The sequence below is a fragment of the Rhinopithecus roxellana genome, chromosome 5 (genome assembly GCF_007565055.1).
Source record: "Rhinopithecus roxellana isolate Shanxi Qingling chromosome 5, ASM756505v1, whole genome shotgun sequence".
In the NCBI taxonomy this organism is placed as follows: domain Eukaryota; kingdom Metazoa; phylum Chordata; class Mammalia; order Primates; family Cercopithecidae; genus Rhinopithecus; species Rhinopithecus roxellana.
Window position 1 is genome coordinate 151,778,750 of NC_044553.1, and position 23,774 is coordinate 151,802,523.

The following is a 23,774-nucleotide window of genomic DNA, read 5'->3' on the forward strand; positions in this document are numbered from 1 at the left end:
GATTGTAGCAACTACTGACAAAGAAACTAAAAGCTCAAATACCTCTGGGATGAAGGTCTGGATCACACCTGGTAGGCTGCCTAGGCCTGCTGAGGTAGTGGCAAAGAATGACGACAATCTAGTTTGGGTGAGGGAAGAAGGACATTATGATGATAATTGTTTCCCCACCATCTCCATCCCTATATGGTTCCAAGTCACAGTTGGCCAAGACAAATGTGTGAAATCTGGAAGGTAGACAAGAGGCAGTGCCCATTACTCTCTAAAAGTCACTGTGATGTGGTGACTGCTAGTTGCAGAGGTGCCAGGGGACCCTAGTTTTTCCTCTGCTCTGCATCCAGCTCTTCCAACTGCAGCCTTGCTGACCAACACTGGCCCTGTGCCCATCCCCAGATACATGGCTGCAGATCCAGACACAACAACCATTCTCCATGAGCTTGCCCTTTGCAGTCCCACTTTGGTGGCTGGATGTGCTTGGCTTCTCAGGTTGACTGGCTGGTAACTCCTCTGGATCCTATTCTCCCTTTGGGACTTACTTCCCCAGCTTCTCCTTCAATTGTTTAAGGTCCAATTCCTAGAATAATTCCCTTATCCTGTAAGTCAGAGTTGCTCAGCTTCCCTGATTGAATTTGGATGAGTGATCATGAAAATATCAGATGAAACTTCCAGCCAGCTGTAGCAGCTGGACTGTGGCTAATCCCATCCTCTTCCCTGATTGAGTCTTTTGAAGAGGTGTGGCTGGCCACCATCTTGAAGCTTCGGTGATGATGGAGCACACAAACTGATATGAGTGATGCAAGAAGCAGACTAAATTAAGCAACTCTTGTGCCCACTGCACAACCTCTCTGCCTTTCACCAGAGCAGCCCAGTTACAGCACCCTGCCTCAGCTGTACCTTTGTATCTTTCACTTGTCTGCTGTGAAAATTCTGACCCTTGGAGTCGGCACCTCTGGGAATCTGCTAGGCACCTGTCCATATGCAAACCATGAGATGCAAGGGAGTGAACACTCTATTGGAAACACTTTTCCAGTGGAGGGATGGAGGCTGGTAGGTAAATGTCCCCTCTTTCTTCCCTCTGGAAGACAATCCTGAAGTACATTCCACATGGCTTATCAGTGAGTTCCAGTAGGATTATGCCCGACTGACCACAGCAGTGATCAGTTCAGAACACCTGCTTGCACTGGCTTGCTCTCTTTCCATTTCACTAATCAGTTACTCACTCCTATTCTCTGGGAGAACTTCCCAAAATAAACTATTTGCTTGCAAGTCCTTATACGAGACTACTTTTTGGAGAGAACCCAGGCTAAGAGGAGATACAAATATCTCCAGTCTTGACACTGGTCTACAAGATGTAATGTTATTTTTAATTGCCACTCTAGATTTTGGCCAAATTAATGGGCCAACCAACCCTGGATTCCAGATTACCTTTCTAGACTTTTCATTAAAAAAAAATTGAGCTTTGTGCAGGCTCTGTACTATATGTGAGGGATGCAATGATAAATCAGCTCTTGATCTCAAGAAGCTAACAATGTTCTAGAAAGGTAGAAAAGGAAGTAGGCAATCTCACCTCTATGTAGTAAGTACTACAAAAGGGGTGTACAAAAGGCTATGGTACACAATGGGGGGCTACCTAAATTCTCAGGTGGAGTGAGAATGGCAAGGGATAGAACCTACATATAACCCACTACTGTGTGAATACCAGAAAATGGAGATTAGGGTTTACCTTAGGGTCTACTGGTTGTACTACATTTATGGCCACCTTAGTAATATACTTTCTGACAGACTGGACAATCCAAATCACTTCAGTTTGCTTAGTACCCTTATTCCTTTTATCTTCTTCAGCGTTCTTTTCTCAGAACACACCTAACTTTACCACTTCTCTGAGGAGTGGAATATAATTTATATTTTAGGCAAGGATGCATTATAGTTTGGCAAAAAAATATTAAAAGTTGTCTTTTTCTGTATTTTGTTTCTTATATTGTTGTAGCTAATATTTGGAATTTGATTGTCCCTGTTGGGTAAGGAGGCATAATACAGAGTATAGTCTTAAAGTTGCTTAACAGTGGTCACTTAACAGGAATACCATCTGAGGAAAGCATTGTTTGGCAATTTCTTCATCGTGCGAACATCAGTGTATGTTCACAAACCTAGATGGTATAAGGCCTATTCCACACCTAGGGTACACAGTACATAGGCCATTGCTCATAGGCTACGAATCTGCACAGTGTGTCACTGTATTGAATACTGTAGGCAACTGTAATGCAATGGTATTTGTTCACTGAAACACATCTAAACATCAAAAAGGTACTGTGAAAGTACATTATTATATAACCTTAGAGGACCACTGTTGTACATGTGGTCTGCTGCCTACTCAATCATCATCATGTGGTACATGACCATTTATCCACAAAGCAGCATATGTTTCAAGTCTCTGTCTGTTTTAATAGTCTTGGCCACACATGGTGGCTCACGCATGTAATCCCAGGACTTTGGGAGGCTTAGGCGGGGCAGATCTCTTGAGCCCAGGAGTCCAAGACCAGCCTGGGCAACAGCGTGAGACCCGGTCTCTAAAAACAAATTTAAAAATTACCCAGGCATGGTGGCATATGCCTGTAGTCCCAGCTACTTGGTAGGATGAGGTGGGAGAACTGATTGAGCTTGGGAGGTCAAGGTTGCAGTGAGCTGTGATCATGTCACTGCAGTACTCCAGCCTGGGCAACAGAGCGAGACCTTGTCTTAAAAAAAGTCTTACAAGCTTTTCCTGCAAGAGCTAAATGCCAGTCAGGCATTACTAATACTATACTTCCAATCTAAATATCTTTTTATGCTCCCTTTCAATACATTTTAGGTTATGTTCTGAGACAATTTCTGGATTATCTATCTGGAAGGGTACACAGGAACCTGTAACACTGGTTGCCTCTGTCAAGGGCAATTGAGTGGCTGGGGGAACAAAGCTGGAAGGGCGGGGGACTCTTTACTGAATACCACCATGTTGAATTCTGTTCCTTGTGAATTTATTACCTATTAAAAGTTAAATTTAAAAAAAGTACCACAAGGCTATGGAAGCTGCCAGAAGTTCTTCTCCTTAGTGCTCTGTAAAAAATTAATCACTGACTACAAAACCAAGTGAATACTGGAAAGGAAATGAGAAGGCTGTCTACCTGGAGAACATTAATCCCTTCTAATGGGAAAGAGGCAATCACTGAGATTCATGCTGCATGTGTGTGAAAAGGTACACAATGTTTATGTTCTTTATTCTTATAGCTTCTGACAAGTTGTGCGAGAGACAAAAGCAGACAAAGCTGGAAAAGCAGCTGAAAACTTCTAAGGAATAACTTTAGTAACTTAGTAGAGGAGGCTAAAGCATACAGACAATTCATGAACGATTTCTCTTCAAGCCATGACACACACACACACAGATTAATAATAATTTTTTTTTTTGTTTTTGAGATGGGAGTCTCACTCTGTCACGCAGGCTGGGGTGCAGTGGCATGATCTCAGCTCACTGCAACCTCTCTCTCCTGGGTTCAATCAGTTCTCTCACTTCAGCTTCCCGAGTAGCTGGGATTACAGGCACGCACCACCATGCCCAGAGAATTTTTGTATTTTTAGTAGAGACAGGGTTTCACCACGTTGGCCAGGCCTATCTTGAACTCCCGACCTCAGGTGATCTGCCCACCTTGGCCTCCCAAAGTGCTGGGATTACAGGTGTGAGCCACCACGCCCGGCTCACATTAATAATTCTTAAGGTACTTAATTGACTAGATTGATATTTCTTTAATGTTTACTTCATAAATTAGTGTTATCTAATAGAGCATTTAAAATGTTTACATTTAAGTGTGGGGGGTAATGAGAATAGCATAATGAAGGGAAAGCATTCATGGGAATGTCAGTTCTCTGCACAAAGACACCACATATAGCCCTCTACTGTAATGCAGGGGGAGCTAACTCTGGGACCTACAGGATGCCTGAACTCTGAAACTGAACACATTTTTATATTCAGGCATCCTGCTGGAAGAGAGATAAAGGATATACCACTAGGGTTGGACTGACCAGAAACCCAATTCCAATTCTCTTTAGCTGTGTGATGTGTGAAATCTTTGCCTGTTTCCTTATCTGAAAAATGTGGATAATACCATCTACCCTAGGGGGGTTACTTTGAGGATTAAATAATATGCACACAGCTCTCAGTCCAATGCTTACCTTATGGTAAATGTTAAATGACAGCTATTACCATAATCAAAGTTCCCTGATAAGGGTACCCACTGTACTGATGTATTCTACCACCAAAGCAAGCACAGGATTTGCAGGGTGTGCAAAGGGGAAAAGAGGGAGCGTAGTTTGAAGAGAGTAGGGCAAGTCAAACATCTGTAATGAGAATAGAAACAGTGACAACCCAAATGTATAATTTCCTGTCATAGATTTATTAAAATGTTAAATAAAAACAATACTTTTTTTTGGAGACGGAATCTCGCGCTGTCGCCCAGGCTGGAGTACAGTGGCCCGATCTCGGCTCACTGCCAGCTCCGCCTCCCGGGTTCATGCCATTCTCCTGCCTCAGCCTCCCGAGTAGCTGGGACTATAGGTGCCCGCCACCACGCCCGGCTAATTTTTTGTATTTTTAGTAGAGACGGGGTTTCACCGTGTTAGCCAGGACAGTCTCGATTTCCTGACCTCATGATCCGCAAAAAAAAAAAACAAAAACAAAACAAAAAAACAACAATCCTCCTACTCAGTAGGTGAAAAATTCAGCAGTTCACAACTCTTTGAAAACAAAAGCTAGCCATTTACACCTATACTTTGTTTACTATCCTTAGACCATTACCCCACTAGTGATGAATAGTAAATTATTATAATGGCATTAAAGAATATCATCGAAGGGAAAAACCAAAGCTTTAGGAGTACAGTTATGTAATTATGTTTTTCAGCCAGGCGTGGTAGCTCACGCCTGTAATCCCAGCACTCTGGGAGACCAAGGCGGGTGGATCACTTGAGGTCAGGAGTTCGAGACCAGCCTGGCGAACATGGTGAAATCCCATCTCTACTAAAAATACAAAAAATTAGCCAGGCATGGTGGCAGACGCCTGTAATTCCAGTTACTTGGGAAGCTGAGGTAGAATCGCTTGAACCCAGGAGGTGGAGGTTGCAGTGAGCTGAGTTCGCGCCATTGCACTCCAGTCTGGGCAACAAGGCTGAAACTCCATATGTAAAAAAAAAATGTTTTTCAGAAAACTTTCTGATATCTTCTGGTTGGTTACCTCTTACATATGATCATGTGCTCCCTTCAAAACAGTGCACCTCACAGATGATTTCTTCTCAGAGATCATATTCCCTCTTCCCCCTACCTTGGAAAGAGTAGCTCTGGAATCACAGGGACCAGGATTCAAATCTTGGCCTTAACACTTTCTAGCTGTAATATGGTAATGCAATGGTATTTGTTCATCTAAACACATCTAAACATTAAAAAGGTACAGTGAAAATACGTATTTTATAACCCTATAGGACCACCGTTGTACATGTGGTCTGCTCTTGACTGAAACATCATCATGTGGTACAAGATTATTTATCCATATAGAAGCATATCTTTCAAGTTTCTGTCCCTTTTAATAGTCTTGGCCACGCAGAGTGGCTCAGGCATGTAATCCCAGCACTTAGGTGAGTGACAATATTTTTAATCCCCAGTTCAGCTGTAAATGGAGGAAAAACCTACCATAGAGGACAACATGAGTAAAGTGCTTGACAACAGTGCCTGAAAAAGAACAGGTGCTCCACAAATTCTCCTGAACAAATGATTACATACAGCATAAAACTTTTAAAAAGAATTAGTAATTCTGGCCGGGCGCGGTGGCTCAAGCCTGTAATCCCAGCACTTTGGGAGGCCGAGACGGGCGGATCACGAGGTCAGGAGATCGAGACCATCCTGGCTAATACGGTGAAACCCCGTCTCTACTAAAAAAATACAAAAAACTAGCAGGGTGAGGTGGCGGGCGCCTGTAGTCCCAGCTACTCCGGAGGCTGAGCCAGGAGAATGGCGTGAACCCGGGAGGCGGAGCTTGCAGTGAGCTGAGATCTGGCCACTGCACTCCAGCCTGGGCGGCAGAGCGAGACTCCGTCTCAACCAAAAAAAAAAAAAAAAAAGAATTAGTAATTCTCATATAAAATTTACAGATTTCATCTACTTACAGCAGAATGTATGTACTTTTAAAACCCCCACTATTTTTAGAACATTTCTTATGGTCTTTGCATGCTGCAGCCAAAGAGAGCTTTCGGAAAATACAAATGTAATCAGGCCACAAGATTTACCATAGTGAGGATAAAGCCAATTGTCTCAGTTTAGTATACTGAATTATCTCTGTTGCCTCATTTCTTGCCATACCTCTCTTGGCAACCCCAGCCTCTCCAGCCAAAAAGGCCTAGCTCTCATTTTTCTCTAGGCCAGTTCCTGCTGCCTGATATGCTCCCTTTCACCTCCAATCTTTGCTTAACTCCTATTCATTCTCCAGGTCTCATTCTCTGGGAAGTTTCTGATAATGTTCTCCTGCCCTCCCCCTCCATACTGGGGTCTGGGGCTTCTTGCCCTCCTAGGTACTCCCCCAGCATCCAGTGTTCTATTAGGGCACTCACACTGTAGCTGCCTATCGGTACTTAACACTGGACTATCCTTTTCTTTTCTTCTTTTTTTTTGTAGAGACAGAGTCTCGCTCTGTTGCCAGGTTGGAGTGAAGTGGCATGATCTCAGGTCACTGCAGCCTTCGACTCCCGGGTTCAAGCGACTCTCCTGCCTCAGACTCCTGAGCAGCTAGGATTACAGGTGCCCACAACCATGTCCAGCTAATTTTTGTATTTTTAGTAGAGACAGTGTTTCACCATGTTGGCCAGACTGATGGACTATCATTTTCATTACTTTAATCTCAGGATCTGGCATACAGTAAGAGCTCAATAAGTGTTTGTTAAATGAGTGAGTATAGGAATCATGGTGCTAACTCTACACAAAGGGGCTTGAGTTGATAGGCTATATCTTTTTTAGGCCCAATGATGTCCCACTGTTACCTTCATTTGCTTGAAAACTAGGACAGCAGCTGTTCTCACGTTTACAGACCTAATGTGATGATCAGATTTCTAATACTGTATCCATCTACTTTTATTTAATCTACTGCCTCTAAAAATTTGACATCAAAATGTAGTTTAGAAGTGGTGTTCACACCATGGAAAACTTTAGCTTCTTACTATTTTTACTGTTCATACTTATAAACAAAAAACTATCAATCTAGGGTTTAAGATGAGGCATAAGAATAACAACTAATCATGCAGTTTAGCTTAGAAAAATTTCTGACTGCTCATAATAGACACAAGCTCAGATGTCAAAAGATTTAGAAACACAAGGTAATGTCCATGTATTTTCCAGAGATAATTTAGTGAATTGGTTTCAAAATTCAGCATTGTTCTTTAATGTAAACAACATAAACTTCAATTAGAAAGGAACACTGACAATGGAAACCCAATATAAAAACCAAACAAACCACTTCAGGCTGAAGATGAATATCGCTAGAAACAAAGACATTTAAGTGTGCAAATATATTTTCAGTTTTTTGGCACTACTTTCAGATGTATGTATATTTCACCTGTAAATTTTATGACACGTATAATATTTGTCAGACGTTTTATAAACACAAACGTCAATAACTAAGTATGAGATAAATAAAAATGTTTTAGTGCCAAGAATCATAACAGAGCTCAAAGTCTTTTAATATATCAAATAATCCCCTTGTGGAGACGTATTTAGTAAGACCAGCCCATGTTAATTTACGATAGAGACCAAATATATGAAAACATGGTTGAAGCCAAGCAGTTTCTGGACAGTTAATATTCACTGAGAGTTTTAGCAGTCCCATCATATATATGCTCTGAACTAAGAGTCGGTATTCTGAAGATATTATTTATAAAAAGGTACCTTTTTTTTTTTTTTTTTTTTTGGAAACAGATCTTGCTCTGTCATCCAGACTGAATCACAGCTCACTGTAGCCTTGACCTTGGTGGACTCAAGTAATCCTCCCATCTCAGCCTTCTGAGTGGCTGGGACTACAGGCACCCACCACCATGCCCAGTCATTTTTGTTTTGTTCTGTTTTTGAGACAGGGTCTTACTCTGTCACCCAGGCTGGAGTGCAGTGTCACGATCTTGGCTCACTGCAATCTGCCACTTGGGCTCTTCATCCTCCCACCTCAGCCTCCCAAATAGCTGGGACCACAGGTGTGTACCACTATGCCTGCCCCCCACCCCTTTTCTTTTTGTAGAGATGGAGTTTCACCATGTTATCCATGCTGATCTCAAACCCCTGGACTCAAGCATCTACCTGCCTTGGCCTCCCAAAATGCTGGGATTACAGACATGAGCCACTGTGCCCTGTCTAATTTTTGTACTTTTTTTTTTTTGTAGAGGCAGAGTTTCACCATGTTGCCCAGGTTGGTCTCAAACTCCTGGACTCAAGCCAACCACTTGCCTCAGCCTCCCCAAGTGCTGGGATTACAGGCATGAGCCGCCTCACCTAGCCAAAAAGGTACTTTTTGTTGATAGTAGTTATCACAGAGGAGTGAGATTTTATAGTTCTTAAGCACTTTTAGTAGTATCTGTGTTATCTGACTACCTGACCTATTACTTATATTTTTAGACAGTAACTTAAAAAATATCAGTTATTCAAAAGTAAACTCTATATATACTGATATAAACATTTTCCCAAGGTTTATTATGAAAAAAAGTAATATATATAGTGTGATGCTATTTATAACAGAATAAGATATGCACGTTAAATACACACACAGACATGCACATATAAAGATTTGTAAGGAAAACCATCAAACTGTTCACAGTATGTCACTAAAAAGGATTTGGGAAAAGCATTGTTAGTAGGCGAAAATACACTTTCTGCAATGTTTCTGTATCATTTCTTTTTTCACCCAGCAATGAGCATGAACTGTTTTTGAAATGAATTAATTCAGAGGTAAAGTTTTACCAGAGAGTTATTACAGGAGATGGTTTATTTATGAATGTTATCAATCGTATTATCTAAAGTCTGCTGAAGTGCCAAGTATACATGAAGCTTGATCACTGAGTGTAGAGTAGGTGTTCAATACATTCCTGTTCTGAAGTTCACCTTTTGATCTGTTGAAGTAGCCTTGGAGAGGTAGCAACTTAGGATTTGTTACCTCATTTCTATTACAGGAAGCATAATAGCAGTTACCACATAGGTTACTGTAAAGATTAAGTGAGGTATTCCATAAAGAGAGCTTAGTACAGTGTTTTCACAGTAACAGCTAAGTAATATCATTATCAATCTACCTTAATTCTTGGAATAGTTTCTTTTCCACTTCTACAACTAGAAGTAAACAGGATTGTTACATCTCATGATAGTCTTCCTCTGATATTTTAGAAGATAAAAGCAATGCTTTTTTTTTTTTTTGAGACTGAGTCTCGCCCTGTTGCCCAGGCTGGAGTGCAGCGGTGCAATCTCAGCTCACTACAACTTCTGCCTCCCGGGTTCAAGTGATTCTCCTGCCTCAGCCTCCCAAGTAGCTGGGATTACACGCATCCGCCACCACACCTGGCTAATTTTTGTATTTTTAGTAGAGATGGGGTTTCACGACGTTGGCCAGGCTGGTCTCGAACTACTGATCGTGTGATCTGCCTGCCTTGGCCTCCCCAAGTGTTGGAATTACAGGCGTGAGCCACTGAACCTGCTTGGTTTTAAGACAGAAACTTCAACTCTATCTCAACTCTGAGTTTGAAAAGCCAGGATATTTGTACAATGCAGAAATTCTTCTTTCCTTCTGCCATTTTCCCTCTTTAGTCAGTATTGCCCTCCTCCCCAGTCCTCTTTTCCTTATACCAAATCACCTGTATCTTAGACTTCATTCATTTTGTATTCCTTGGGGATGGAAGGCACCACACCTGGCCTCAATTGATGTTAATTATTCTATTTTACTTTGAAAGTCATATATACATGGTGATATGTGCAAGGTGTAGTGAAGAACAAGTATCTCAATAATTCAAGACCAATGTGATGTCCTAAGTTTACAAAGTCTGCTATTTTGCCTTCTCCCTCCATCTTTCGAATTTTAACATCAGAGAAAAGGTTTTGCTTGCTGAGAAAGCTTCTAACTAAACTTTGTATAATTTTTGTTGTTGCTGTTGTTTGTTTCGAGACATGGTCTGGCTCTGTCGCCCAGGTTGGAGTGCAGTGGCATGATCTCAGCTCACTGAAACCTCTGCCTCCTGGGCTCAAGCTACCCTCCCACCTCAGCCTCCTGAGGAGCTGCGACTATAAGCATGTGCCACCACTCAGCTAATTTCTTTGTATTTTTTTTTAAGAGGCATGGCTTTGCCATGTTGCCAGGCTTGTCTTGAACTCCTGAGCTCAAGCTATCCACCCGCCATGTCCTCCTGAGGAGCTGAGACTATAACCATGTGCCACCACACTCAGCTAATTTCTTTGTATTTTTTTTTTAGAGATGTGGTCTTGCCATCTTGCCTGGCTTGTCTTGAACTCCTGAGCTCAAGCTATCTTTCCACCTTAGCCTCCTGAGGAGCTGAGACTATAAGCGTGTGCCACCACACTCAGCTAATTTCTTTGTATTTTTTTTTAAGAGACGTGGCTTTGCCACGTTGCCAGGCTTGTCTTGAACTCCTGAGCTCAAGCTATCCGCCCGCCGTGGCCTCCCAAGTGTTGGGATTACAAGTGTGCCAATTTTGCATTATTTTAAATAAAAAGAAATTTAGACATTTAATAGATTCTACTACAAACTAACAGTGCATATTTTAGAGATATCATTTCTTGTTATAGCTACAAGGTACCTGATATATATTTACATTTTAAAAGTCATATAACAAGCTATAAAAATTATTTATATACAATGTTTTATTTTGGTTTGGTTTTGAGACAGAGTCTCTCGCTCTATCACCCAGGCTAGAGAGCAATAGCAGGATCTCAGCTCACTGTAATCTCTGCCTCCCCCCGTTCAAGCAATTCTCATGCCTCAGCCACCAGAGTAGCTGGGATTACAGATGTGCGCCACCAGGTCTGGCTGATTTTTGTATTTTTAGTAGAGATGGGGTTTCACTATGTTGGTCAGGCTGGTCTCAAACTCCTGGACTTAAGTGATCTGCCTGCTTCGGCCTCCGAAAGTGCTGGGATTATAGGCATGAGCCATTGCGCCAGGCCAATACAATGTCTTCTAAGTATACAAATAAGGATGAATAAACATTCCACTTTCAAAGACAAAGAAATACTGGCAACTCCTTAAAATTTTCTTTTCTCTTAATAAACAGGACAAGTAAGAAATAAAAAGATATTTAATTTAGATTAAGAATTTCCAAGTTACCTTAACATTCTGAGTTATATAATTTCCCATAAATTTAACTCTCATTATTACTATAAATTTTTATTAATACATTTTAGATACATAATTAGTTCCTTGATCTAAATTATAAATCAGTGTAGAATGAAAGACTGCCTCTGGATTAAACTTTTTTTGGCTTCAAAAGATGAACAGCATTAAACTGGCTTTTGAGGATTTTCTAAATTCAACTGATAATCTATTTTAAATTAATGAACCGACATGTAAACACTTAGTTGATGAGATAGGTTTTCTGACACTAAACTTAAACCGTGAATTAAATGGTAGAGAGTTATACCATTTAGACCATATCTAAACTTACTTTTAAAATTACCCTTCATATTTGTTCCTATTCTGGGGTTAAGTGCTTTCATTTTGTTTGCAACTCCTAGGGATAAAATTTATTACAACCCCTGCTATCCCACTCCCCCACTTTTTTTTTTTTTTTTTTTAAAGAAAAGGTTACTCAGCTTTCAAAGGTATTAAAAATAATTCCAAACATGTAACTGACAGTGTACTAAGAACAAAGCAGTGTGCTAGGTTCTCAGGTTATTCAAAGATGACCAAGATTTTGATACACAACTTTGGGAGCATACAATACACCAAGTGATAGAGGAAATGAGACAGGTACCTAGGTAATCCCAAAACAAGTTAGAAGATGTAAAACCCTAAGAAAAAAAAGTGTTTTAGAAATTCTCAGGACGTAGAAAATACTTTTAACCTGGAATGGCTAAGCAAAACAAGGAAAGTAAGCATGTGAGTTTGGTCTTGAAGGTTAGGGTAGGATTTGGACATTTAATGATCAAAACCAAAGATATCCCAGACAAATGAAAAGTGAGAGCAGAAGGTCAGATGTGAAGAGTTTGTAGTCTATATGAAAAATGATTTAAGTTTTAAAACAAAACATGCAATATTATATATATATATATATATATTTTTTTTTTTTTTTTTTGAGACGGAGTCTCACTCTGTTGCCCAGGATGGAGTACAGCGGCGCGATCTCGCTCACTGCAAACTCCACTTCCCAGGTTCAAGTTATTCTCCTGCCTCAGCCTCCTGAGTAGCTGGGACTACAGGCGCTCGCTACCACGCCCGGCTAATTTTTGTATTTTTAGCAGAGACGGGGTTTCACCATATTGGCCATGGCTGGTCTCGATCTCCTGACCTTATGATTCGCCCACCTCGGCCTTACCAAGTGCTGGGATTATAGCCGTGAGCCACCACGTCCAGCTTATACTTTGTATTTTTTAATTTTTAATTTTTAGTTTTTGAGACAGGGTCTCACTCTGTCCCCCAGGTTGCAGTGCAGTAGCATAGTCTTGGTTTACTGCAGACTCCACCTCGCGGGCTCAAGAGATCCTCCCACCTCAGCCTCCTGAGTAGCTAGGACTATGGGCATGTGCCACCACGCCCAGCTAATTTTTGTATTTTTTGTAGAGACAGGGTTTCACCATGTTGGCCAGGATGGTCTCAAACTCATAGACTCATGCGATCCACCTGCCGCGGCCTCCCAAAGTGCTGCAAATACAGGCGTGAGCCACTGTGCCTGGCCTATTTTTATCTTTTTATTAAAAATTTTTTTGTGTGTAGAGACGGGGGTCTTACATTGTTGTCCAGGCTGATCTTGAACTCCTGGACTCAAGCAAGCCACTGGCCTCGGCCTCCCAAAGTGCCAGGATTACAGGCATGAGACACTGTGCCTGGCTTACATATTATACTTCAGAACTGTACTCATAATTTTGAGTAATGTTTTTCAAATGTTATATTTTATTACGATTAGAGATATATAACAACTTGAGTCACTTGAACTGCCATTCATGAAACTGAGATTAATTCTTCATCTATGTTGCATGTTTGAAACCTGCATTTACTATTCTGATCTGTTGATAATGGTCTTTAGCTTGGCCCTATTCTTCTCTAGGAAGTCCATTCAGATAAATTTGCTGAAGAGGAAACAATTCTAGACAGAAGTAAAATAAACTGCCAACTTGACAGAACTGAGACAGAGGGAAGAGTGTCCATATGTAGACAGTGGACGCTGGGAAGAGGGAGAAATGGATGAGTGAGTGGGGACAGTAAGTCTTTGCTATTTTGCATTTGTTTCAAGTCACACACTCTTGGAAAGTGACCAAGTTGCTAAGGGAAAAAACGAGGTCATTGCTTTCAGTTGCTTCTCTGGTAGATTTTTAATTCAATAAAATATAATCACATCCATTATGACTAAAAATATGGGCAAATGCATTACAGAGTCCATTTTGGAACTAAAGTTATAAATAAATTTCATATTGTAAAGATTGAAAAATGCATTTGTGATCAAGATGAAAAAACAAAATCTGTAGTTTGAAGTCTACAGTAAAATGTCTTGCACTGGAAATATGCCTATAGATGTTGGTGCTAATTCTGGGGTATTTTGCTTTGAGGTCAACGGTATTTATGACAAGGATGGTTAAAGTTCATGAGTTAATCTACAGTTCTCCTAAACAATGAACTTTTCCTCAAAAAATTACCAATGAATGGTATACTCTTACTGTTCTCACATTTTCAGAGCTGTTTACCCATTATATGCTAAGGTCATTATGAAAAGTCAAAGTGATCAAACAAGTGGTCCTTCTTTGGAGACTCTTCCAATCTAGTCATCTCTTTCGGAATTGTAAATGCTAGTCTTTTAAATATAGGTACTGCTACCAATCAGGCTTCTTACGCTGCAATAGCAGAAAACAACTCTAGTTGGCTTAAAGAGAAAAGGAATTCATCTGAAAGGACACTGTTAATCCACAGTGTTGCTGGGAAAAGCTGGAGACCCAGCTCAGTAAACATGGAATAAGGAAGGCTGCAGAATGAGGACTCCACTACATAGAAGCCCAGTGAAGACCCTGAGTTGCCCTGGGACCCTGGCCACTAAAGCTCCTACATTCTGTCCCTGGATAGTGAATGTCATCAATGGCACCACTGCCATGGCCTTCTCTCCTTTTCCACTAGATGTTGCTGCCCCACTCTGCTTCCAGAAAAAATTCTCTATAGTCCCTGCTTTTCTGTACCACTAACCCTGACCACAGAAGGCTAGAGAAGAAAGTATATGACCTTTAAGGCTTTTCTACTGGGAGTTGGGCTCTGCCTCCTATGAAGACCTATACAGTGAGACTAGGAAGAAGGTCCTAATGCTGGGCAGCCTGAAAAGTCAAATGACCAATATAGGAATGCTATCTCTTCAGGAAACAATGGCTGAAACAGTACAAAGCCCCTGTTCTCTGGCTAAGTGCTCTGAAGCAAAGTTTAAGTGAGCTACCCAGATCCCTGACCCCACAGCTTTAAACCTCCTGAGCCCACATGACCCCCACCCAAGTCGGGGGTAATGATTTGTTGTTCAGCAACAAATCCAGCTCATAGCTGAGGCTCCTACAAGTTGATGTTTCAACCACTAGTCTTCTGTTTTGCTCCTAAGAGTAGGCCACAGCCTCCCACCCTCATCCCTGGAAATTGGGTCTCATATTTCTCCCTTCTCCTACCATGCCCAAATTCCTGGGCTACGGTCAGAAGAGCTGGTTACAGCTGAGTTACAGCTTCATGACTTCCAAACCTGGGAAAAGGCTAGTTAATAATCTCTGAGCCCCATCACATTCATAGGCTGACAGGATGACCAATGGAGGTAAGTAACAGCCCTCTGTACCTCAAAGATATGATACAGTCTCCAGTTCTTTAGGATTGTGGCCTTCTCTTGGTCTCTCTGGTTCTTATGGGCACTGATGTCATATCTTTATTAATTTTGCGCCAGGCGTGGTGGCTCACGCCTGTAATACCAGCCCTTTGGGAGGCTGAGGCGGGTGGATCACCTGAGGTCAGGAGTTTGAGACCAGCCTGGCCAACATAGCAGAACCCCGTCTCTACTAAAAATACAAAAAATTACCCAGGCATGGTGGTAGGCGCCTGTAATCCCAGCTACTTGGGGGGCTGAGGCAGGAGAATCGCTTGAACCCAGGAGGCCGAGGTTGCAGTCAGCCAAGATTGGGCCATTGCACTCCAGCCTGGGTGACAGAGCAAGACTGTCTCAAAAAAAAAAAAAAAGAAAAGAAAAAAAGAAAAAAAGAAAAAAAAAAGTTAAACTTGCAATCAAAGTAGCATATGCTCACCATTTAAAAAGTCTGGTAGTAACACAATGCTAACCCTAAGCGCTCCCCGCCCCCCACTCCATCCTACATCCCTTCCACTTTCAGTTCTGCTCCCCAGAGGTAACTACTCTCAATTCTTTAGCTCTTTCTTCTAGTATTTACCTCTCTATATTACTATTTTTATTAAATCAGTATTCAGTGTTTATAACTAAATAGTGCTTACAGCTGAGCCATGCTGTGTATTAAAATTATATATTCTTTCATATGTAAGATTAAATTTATCTTGGAAATATTCATTTCTTCTTTTCCACTTGCTTCATTTTCTATGAACCTATTGCTAATTCTTCATAAATGCACCACAAGAGCCATAAAATCGCTTTGTCATTTGCTATTTAATGTTCAAACATTGAAAGTAATTGATTTCTTCCCAGACACCTCTTTCCTTGGAGCCTTTCACCCTCCCGGTCTGGGCTAGACTGAAAGCCCACTAGACCTACTGGGTGGCTGATGCCTGGGATCTCCCTTTGCTTCCTTTCCGTGCTGGACTCCATTTTCTAGATCCTTCACTTCTTTGTTCTTGGTTTGCTTCGTCATTTGGTGGAATACGTTCCCAGCAGCTGCCTGAGTGGGGAAGCAGGGGAAATATCCCTACTCAGGCAGTTTTTTGAGGTATGACTGAAAAATGCCTTTATTTAGCCTTATACTTGATTGACTATTTGGCTAAATATAGGATTTTGTGTTTAAAATAATTTTCCTTCAGCTTTTGGAAGGCACTACTTCACTGTATTGTGGTATTCAGTTGTTGCTACTGAAAATTTCAATACCATCTGATTCCTATTTCTTTGCATGGAACCTAATTTTTCTCCTCCCTGCAACATTTTAAAATTGTCTCTTTTTCCCTAGTGTTCTGAAAAAGAAACTTTTAATATAGAAATTCCTTTAGTTTTGGAAATATTTCTTATATTACTCCTTAGATACTGTCTTCTCTTCACTTTTCTCTGGTGTATATATATATATATATCTAAAGCCACTATTTGTTAGATATTAGACCCTGGATGAATACTCTAATTTTCTTATTTGTCTCCACTCATCTCTTCATTATTATTTACTTTCTAGATTTCCTCAACTGTACCTTTCAGTGCTTCCGTTATATCTTTCATTTCTGCTATCTTATTTTGAAGAGCTCCTGTTTTTACTGTAATAGCATCCTGCTTATGTCTCACTGATTCCATAAAAAGTTCTTTTATATAAGGATATTTTTATTCTACTGAAGTTTTTCTTCTGCTCCCTTCATTGTCTGTTTTCTCCAGGACTTTGTTCTTTTTGCTCTGATCTCTGTCTCAATTTGGAAGCTTTCCTCAAATGTCCAGTTATCCTTGGATGGGTTTTCATATGTAAGACTGAGGCAGTAAACAGCTGTTTGAAAGCTCTGCTGCACAGGCAGGCCTGCTGACTGTAGTCTCCTCTGTAAAACAAACGGAAGGCAAGCTGGCTTTTTCATTGTATAACCCCTGAGTGTAATTTCATTGTGGAAACCCAAAACATCAGTATCTGTAAGTATATATACTTTTGAGCTGTTCACCATTTCCAGGACTCCAGTTTCGTCTTGTATTTGCCTGGCTGGTATTACAGCAGGGGTTAAGGAAGTAGGTGATTTCACCATAGGGTTTCACATAATTATAGATTTCAATCCTGTGCCGCATCCCGACCCTCCTCTGTAGCTATTTTTGATTTGGAATCTAATTTCTTTAGAAAATTCAGACAATTTTAGAAAATCTCAGGTCTCCTGTGTTTTGTTGTGGGGGCAGTTGCAAGTGATAGTAATGCAAGAACAGACAAATGGACCACTGGGACAAAATGGAGACTGAGTACTGATGGATGAATACAATCCATTCATACATAGCAGCTTTAAGAGTGGCACAAATCAGGAAGGGAAATGGATTTTTTCATAGGGAATACTTGGTTCACTATATGGAGAAGAACAAAACCACATCCTTTTCTAATACCATATATAAAGATGAATTCCAGGGTTGGGGAGAGGGTCTGATTACTCAGTTTTCAGACTTATAATCAACTCTTTTTAGTTCTATGCTATGCATATCCCTTCTTTCCAGAGTACTTAGTTCCACCTGGCCTGAGCCATGCCAGAGCTCTAACAGGTGAACTGCCTTCCTTCTCCTCAGTAGCCCCCTTTACAGCATCTAATTACAGGCTGCTCCTCTGTTAAGCCAGTAATCAAGTCTCTATCTGCTTTCCATTTTCCAAAATTTCAGCATCTTCTTCCCCATTGTTGTTTTCTTCTTAGGTATCTTTGTCTCTTTGTCCTTGAGAGTTTATATTTGTTTTATTCCTTCACTATAATAATAGCGCTTTGAAGGAAATAAAATTAAACATATTCAATTTGTTATGTTTAAATGAAAATCAAGTGAAGTTAAATCTAGTCCTAAATGCCAGGCCTGTAAGTTGAGGCCCTGTTATCTACTTGAGATTGCCTACTGCCTGCTCCTCCTTACTGATACAAAACACAGTCTCTGTGTAGACCAAGAACCCCAACCTGCCCGGCTTTTTTTTTTTTTTTGAGACAGAGTCTCATTCAGTTGCCCAGGCTTGGAGTGCAGTGGTCTGATCTCGACTTACTGCAACCTCCACCTCCTAGGTTTAAGCAATTATTGTGTCTCAGCCTCCCTAGTAGCTGGGATTACAGGTACGCACCACCACGCCCACCCAATTTTTGTAGTTTTTAGTAGAGACAAGGTTTCACCATGTTGGCCAGGCTGGTCTCGAACTCCTGACTTCAGGTGATCTGCCTGCCTTGGCCTCCCAAAGTGCTGGAATTACAGGTGCTTGAACCACTGCACCTGGCCCCAAGAATCCTTTCTTTTACCCACTTGCCAAACCACTCTAGCAGTCTGCCTATACTGCCTTTTTATTTTTCTTTTGAGATGGAGTCTCACTCTGTCGCCCAGGCTGGAGTTCAGTGGTGCAATCTCAGCTCACTGCAAGCTCCGCCTCCTGAGTTCACACCATTCTCCTGCCTCAGCCTCCCAAGTAGCTGGGACTACAGGCACCCGCCATCATGCCTGGCTAATTTTTTGTATTTGTAGTAGAGATGGGGGTTTCACCTTGTTAGCCAGGATAGTCTCTATCTCCTGACCTTGTGATCTGCCTGCCTCGGCCTCCCAAAGTGCTGGGGTTACAGGCGTGAGCCATTGTACTCAGCCTTTTTTTTTTTTTTTTTAAGACAAAGTCTCACTCTATCACCCGGGCTGGAGTGGAGTGATGCAATCTTGGCTCACTGCCACCTCCCCCTCCTGGTTCAAGAAATTCTAGTGCCTCAGCCTCCTGAGTAGCTGGGATTACAGGTGTGTGCCACCACACCCAGCTAATTTTTTTGTATTTTTATTATTTTTTTTTTGAGATGGAGACTCACTCTGTCACCCAGGTGGGAGTGCAGTGGTGCAATCTCAGCTCGCTGCAACCTCCATCTCCTGGGTTCAAATGATTCTCCTGCCTCAGCCTCCCGAGCAGCCGGGACTAGAAGTGTGTAGCACCATGCCTGGCTAATTTTTGTATTTTTTGGTAGAGATGGGGTTTCACCATGTTGGTCAAGCTGGTCTTAAACTCCTGGCTTCAAGTGATCCATCCACCTTGGCCTCCCAAAGTGCTGAGATTACAAGTGTGAGCCACTATGCCAGGCCAATTTTTTTTTTTTTTTTTTTTTTTTGGTAGAGACAAGGTCTCACTATATTGCCCAAACTGGTCTTGAACTCCTGGGTTCAAGTGATCCTCCTGCCTCAGCCTCCGAAAGTGCTGGGATTACAGGTGTGAGCCACCACACCTGGCCTAGTAAAATTATTTTTTAAACTTAAAGTTATTTTAGAAAAAAACTATGTGGGAGTGAGAGACATATGTTGTGGTGATTATTATAGTTTAGCAGCTAACATTTACTGAATGTTTACTACGTAACAGGTGCTATTCAGATCATTTAACATATATTATTTCCTTTAATCATCATAGCTTAGAGGGTTTACTATCCTCATTTTACAAACGAGAAAAGAGGGGCTTAGGCTATGTGACTTGGTTAAGGTCAAACGAAGACATAGTAGAGAAGAACTGAAACCCAGTTTGTCTGGTTCTAGAACCTGAACTCTTGAGCTTTATGGTATAAAATCCTACCTCAAGTGACCTAATATTCTTCTTCCTATGGAAATGAGGTTAAAAATTATGTTAAAGTTATAGTCTTTTATAAACCTTAATATGAATGTTTCATGGGTATGGGGGAAAGATATGCCCTACATGGGTTACAAAAAACAAAACAAAAATAACTCAAATTCTATTTTGAGTAACAAAGGGAAAAAGAAGAGCATGTATATCCACATTTAAGGGAATATTTATACACAAGATTTTTTTTTTTGCTTGCTTTAAGTAACAAGATTAGGTAATGCAAAAAGTATTATTTTATGTCTTTAAATACACTGGATAAAATATAACTTTTAGCTAAACACTAAAAAAAAAAAAAAGAAATTAACTCAAGATAAACTCTAGATAAACAATCAAGTATTACCAAAGATCTTAGACTTGGCTGACGATTTTACTTTGCATCTAAAACTTTAAAAAAACCTGCAAGGTGCTGTGGCTCACGCCTGTAATCCCAGCACTTCGGGAGGCCGAGGCGAGTGGATCACCTGTGGTTAGGAGTTTGAGACCAGCCTGGTCAATACAGTAAAACTCTGTCTCTACTAAAAATACAGAAATTAGCTGGGCATGGTGGCAGGAGCCTGTAATCCCAGCTACTCACAAGGCTGAGGCAGGATAATCACTTGAACCCAGGAAGCGGAGGTTGCAGTGAGCCGAAATTGCGCCATTGCACTTCAGCCTGGGTGACAAGAGCAAGACTCCGTCTTTAAAAACAAACAAACAAAACTTAAAAAACATATATTAAAGAATGTTTTCTCATACAAAGTATATATAATTCTGTTTCTTATTAAAAGCCATCAAAAATAAAAATATTTTCAGAAAATAGAGATTATTGTATCTCTTTGGTAATATAGCAAACTTCAAATTTTTCTGTAGAAGCATTTTCTGACAAATTTGGTTTTACAGAAAAAAACAGCAGCTTAAACTGCTACTCTATTTTTGATAACATATTTTTCCTACAGTTTGACATTTAAATAGTCTATGACTGATATAATTCTTACTCTAAACTAATAAAATGTTTTAATGACATTTTGATTGTCGTAATAAAATAAAACATCTATTATAAAAGGATTATGGCAAAGTAAGGTTTTAAAAGATTCTTTATGTAAAAGAAATCTCAGCATTTTCCCACTCATGTTTATTCAATGTCTTCTTCTATATAACTTCCCATTTTATTACTAAGATTTTTAAAAAATAGAGCTGAATTCTCACTATGTTGCCCAGAATAGAGTGCAGTAGCTGTTCACAGGTATGATCTCAGCTCATTGCAGCCCTGAACTCCTGACCTCAAGTGATCTTCCTGCCTCAGCCTCCCAAGTAGATGGAACTACAACCACATACCACTGAGACTGGCTTAATGTTGTTATTTAACTGGGGCTATTTTTCAATTTCTCAAAGCCCTATTGATAGGCTGACTTAAACATATAATACATATTATTTTCAAGTTCAGTATTTAGCTTTCCGTATTTAAATTCATGTCTCTTACTGAGACCATTAATATTCTCTTCTAACTGGCAACTTCTAACATTCTTTTAGCTAATATGCATTAGCTAAATTAAAAATCTCAAGCAGTCTCCTGTCACATAGCATATTTTCTTTTAATATATGGTCACAGAAAGCTAAGAATGCACTGTCAAAACAGCAAACTGCCTTTGCTCTCCTACAAAAGGTCTCTCTCCAGTTCTGAAATGTTAAGATTCTAACATTTACCAACAGATATATACATCTTTTAATGTAACTTTCATGAATTTGTTTGCCTATAACATAAAAAATGTGCTGTCCTAATTTAAAAAATTTTCAGTTTAAATTAAATGAAGAAGGCACATGAATCTAGTGCTAACTGTGTTTTACATGCTGTAGGCTGTGGCTTGATGTACAAGTTGAATCTAAAAATAAGATAAGAATATTTTAAAATTTAAATCAGAAGCCCTGCCCAATTCTGATTCAACTAAATTCGTATCTAAATGTGACTATCTTCATTTTTGTAACAAACTTTTATTCTTATCCAAACATTTAAACATCAACAAGGTACTGAACATAAATATGAGACTCAAAATGTGGGAAACTGGGCTCTTTCAAAGCTCGGCTGGAGAGGGTGTAGGTTGGTAATTATATATTCCCATACCTATCATCTTACATTAGGGAAGAAAGAACCTCAAGTCTCATTTAATGCTCTTAAATCACTAGTATTGAATGCTTGATTTTAATAGTAAATAAAGAACCACATTAATACTGACCCTCAATCTGTCTCAGATGTCATAAATGAAGGTTCAAAAAAAACTGACCCTGTAACATCCCAAACACTGAAATCATAGAATATACTAGTTGTGTTTTCAATTTGGAAGATCAATACATAATTCTAGAAATCAGAATTAAAAACCAGAACTTCATACCTTGTGCAAGCATGTTAAATTCCAAGAACAGTGCTATGTGGTAAAGTTCCATGGCTTCTTCTGCCCTGGTCATGTTTGGCTTCCCTGCGACGAGAGCCTGAACTTCACTGAGACTCCCCACAGAGGGGCTACAGTGCAAAACAGAGAGGTCCACCACGTCGGTATACATACAGTGTAATATCACTTTTGCATATTTTTTTGGTATAATGGACTCATCTAATATAATTCTTGTGGGAGTCCTCAAAGTTCGGTCTGTGATTTCTTCACCAGTTCGTATCCTCCTTTGTAATAAATTTCGAAAAAATGGGGACCGTGCAGAAATAACAGCCTTGTGGGCTTTGAGCTCTTCATCTAAACAGTTCTGACTTCCACCAAAAGCTTCAACCAGTTCCGAGTCTGAAGAAAAACTAAGGACGACATCATAATAACACATGTAATCAAAGAGTCCACGCATATCTACATCAAGGGAATTTGGTGTTCCAAATTCTTCACTAAGCTGAACAAGGATATCGACATTTTGAAACCTTGAGTCCTCCATTCCAAACTCTCCTGTATAAAGGTAGTGTAACAAAGCAGAAAACATGGGCATATCAATACCAGCTGTATTGATGTCCATTATTATCTCTGCCCCATACTCAGGTGAGGAAGAAAGCAGTGTTTTAAAAAATGGACACCTTGCTGCCAAAATGGCACGATGAACAGGAAAACAAGTTTCTTGAAATATTAAGTCTACATCAGTACAATACTTGTACTCATAAAGATCAGCCATATCTTTCTGCAATGTCCGGGCTTCTGGTCTAGCCAAACTGGCTTGTAGAGAAAGCTCCTTTAATGCTGACGTTCCCTCATATTCCTCCACTAATGCATTGACATCTCTAACATCCCACCCAGAGAGGAGTTCTCGCATCTGCTTGGCATGATCGGCAGACCTATTAGATTTCCGACGCTTAATAAACTTCTTTTTGAGGGTGGCAAGGCCAGAGGTTCTCTTTTTTTTGTCTTGTGGTTTCTCATGGCCATGGTCAAGGCTATACAATTTTGATTCGCAACCATAGCCTTGCTGAGAATAGGATGATGTCCCTAAGAAGAAAATTAAACAAATAAAAATTTGTTTCTTTTTTCTTAACATTCATTTTCAACGTTTACTTTAACATTTTTCATGCTGAAAAACTCTGTAAGCAGACATTACTGAACCACTCAAAATTGCATTTGTTTTTTATAAAGGAAGATAAAAAGTTCAAATAACTCATTTTAGTTTTCAGTTTAATTCAATTTCACTTTTAGAGGTGGAGTCTCACTCTGTTGCCCAAGCTGGAGTGCAGTGGCAAGATCATAGCTCACTGTAGCCTCAAACTCTTGGGCTCAAGGGATTCTCCCCACCCTCAGCTTCCCAAGATGCTGGGAGTATAGGCGCATGCCACCATGCCTGGCTAATTTAAAAAAAATTTTTTTTTTTTTTTGGTAGAGATAGGGTCTCACTAATGTTGCCCAGGCTGGTCTTGAACTCCTGTCCTGGTCTCATGCAATCTTCCTGCCTTGGCCTCCTGAAGTGCTGGGATTACAGGTGTGAGCCATCGTGACTGGCCTACATTTTTTATATTAAATAAGAAATAGGGACAAACAGGGCAAATTAGTCTAAATTTTTTTAAAAACAGTCTTTCGTTCCCTGGCTATCAAAGGACATTTGTCAT

General features: G+C 40.3%; 1 protein-coding gene across 2 annotated transcripts in view; it reads right to left on the reverse strand.

The window, feature by feature from the left end:
- BTBD7 (BTB domain containing 7) overlaps positions 1-23,774 on the reverse strand; it is a 113,927-nt gene that overhangs the window by 38,809 nt on the left and 51,344 nt on the right. The window contains exons 3-4 of one of the 2 annotated variants that reach the window (XM_030930116.1): positions 22,084-23,163; positions 15,869-16,958 (exon numbers count right to left, since the gene is read on the reverse strand). In XM_030930116.1, the coding sequence (XP_030785976.1) occupies positions 16,882-16,958; positions 22,084-23,163 (1,157 nt within the window). In that variant the 3' untranslated portion in view covers positions 15,869-16,881. Of the gene's footprint in view, positions 1-15,868; positions 16,959-22,083; positions 23,164-23,774 lie in introns of those variants that run through there. The other variant, XM_030930115.1, reaches the window with a different exon arrangement.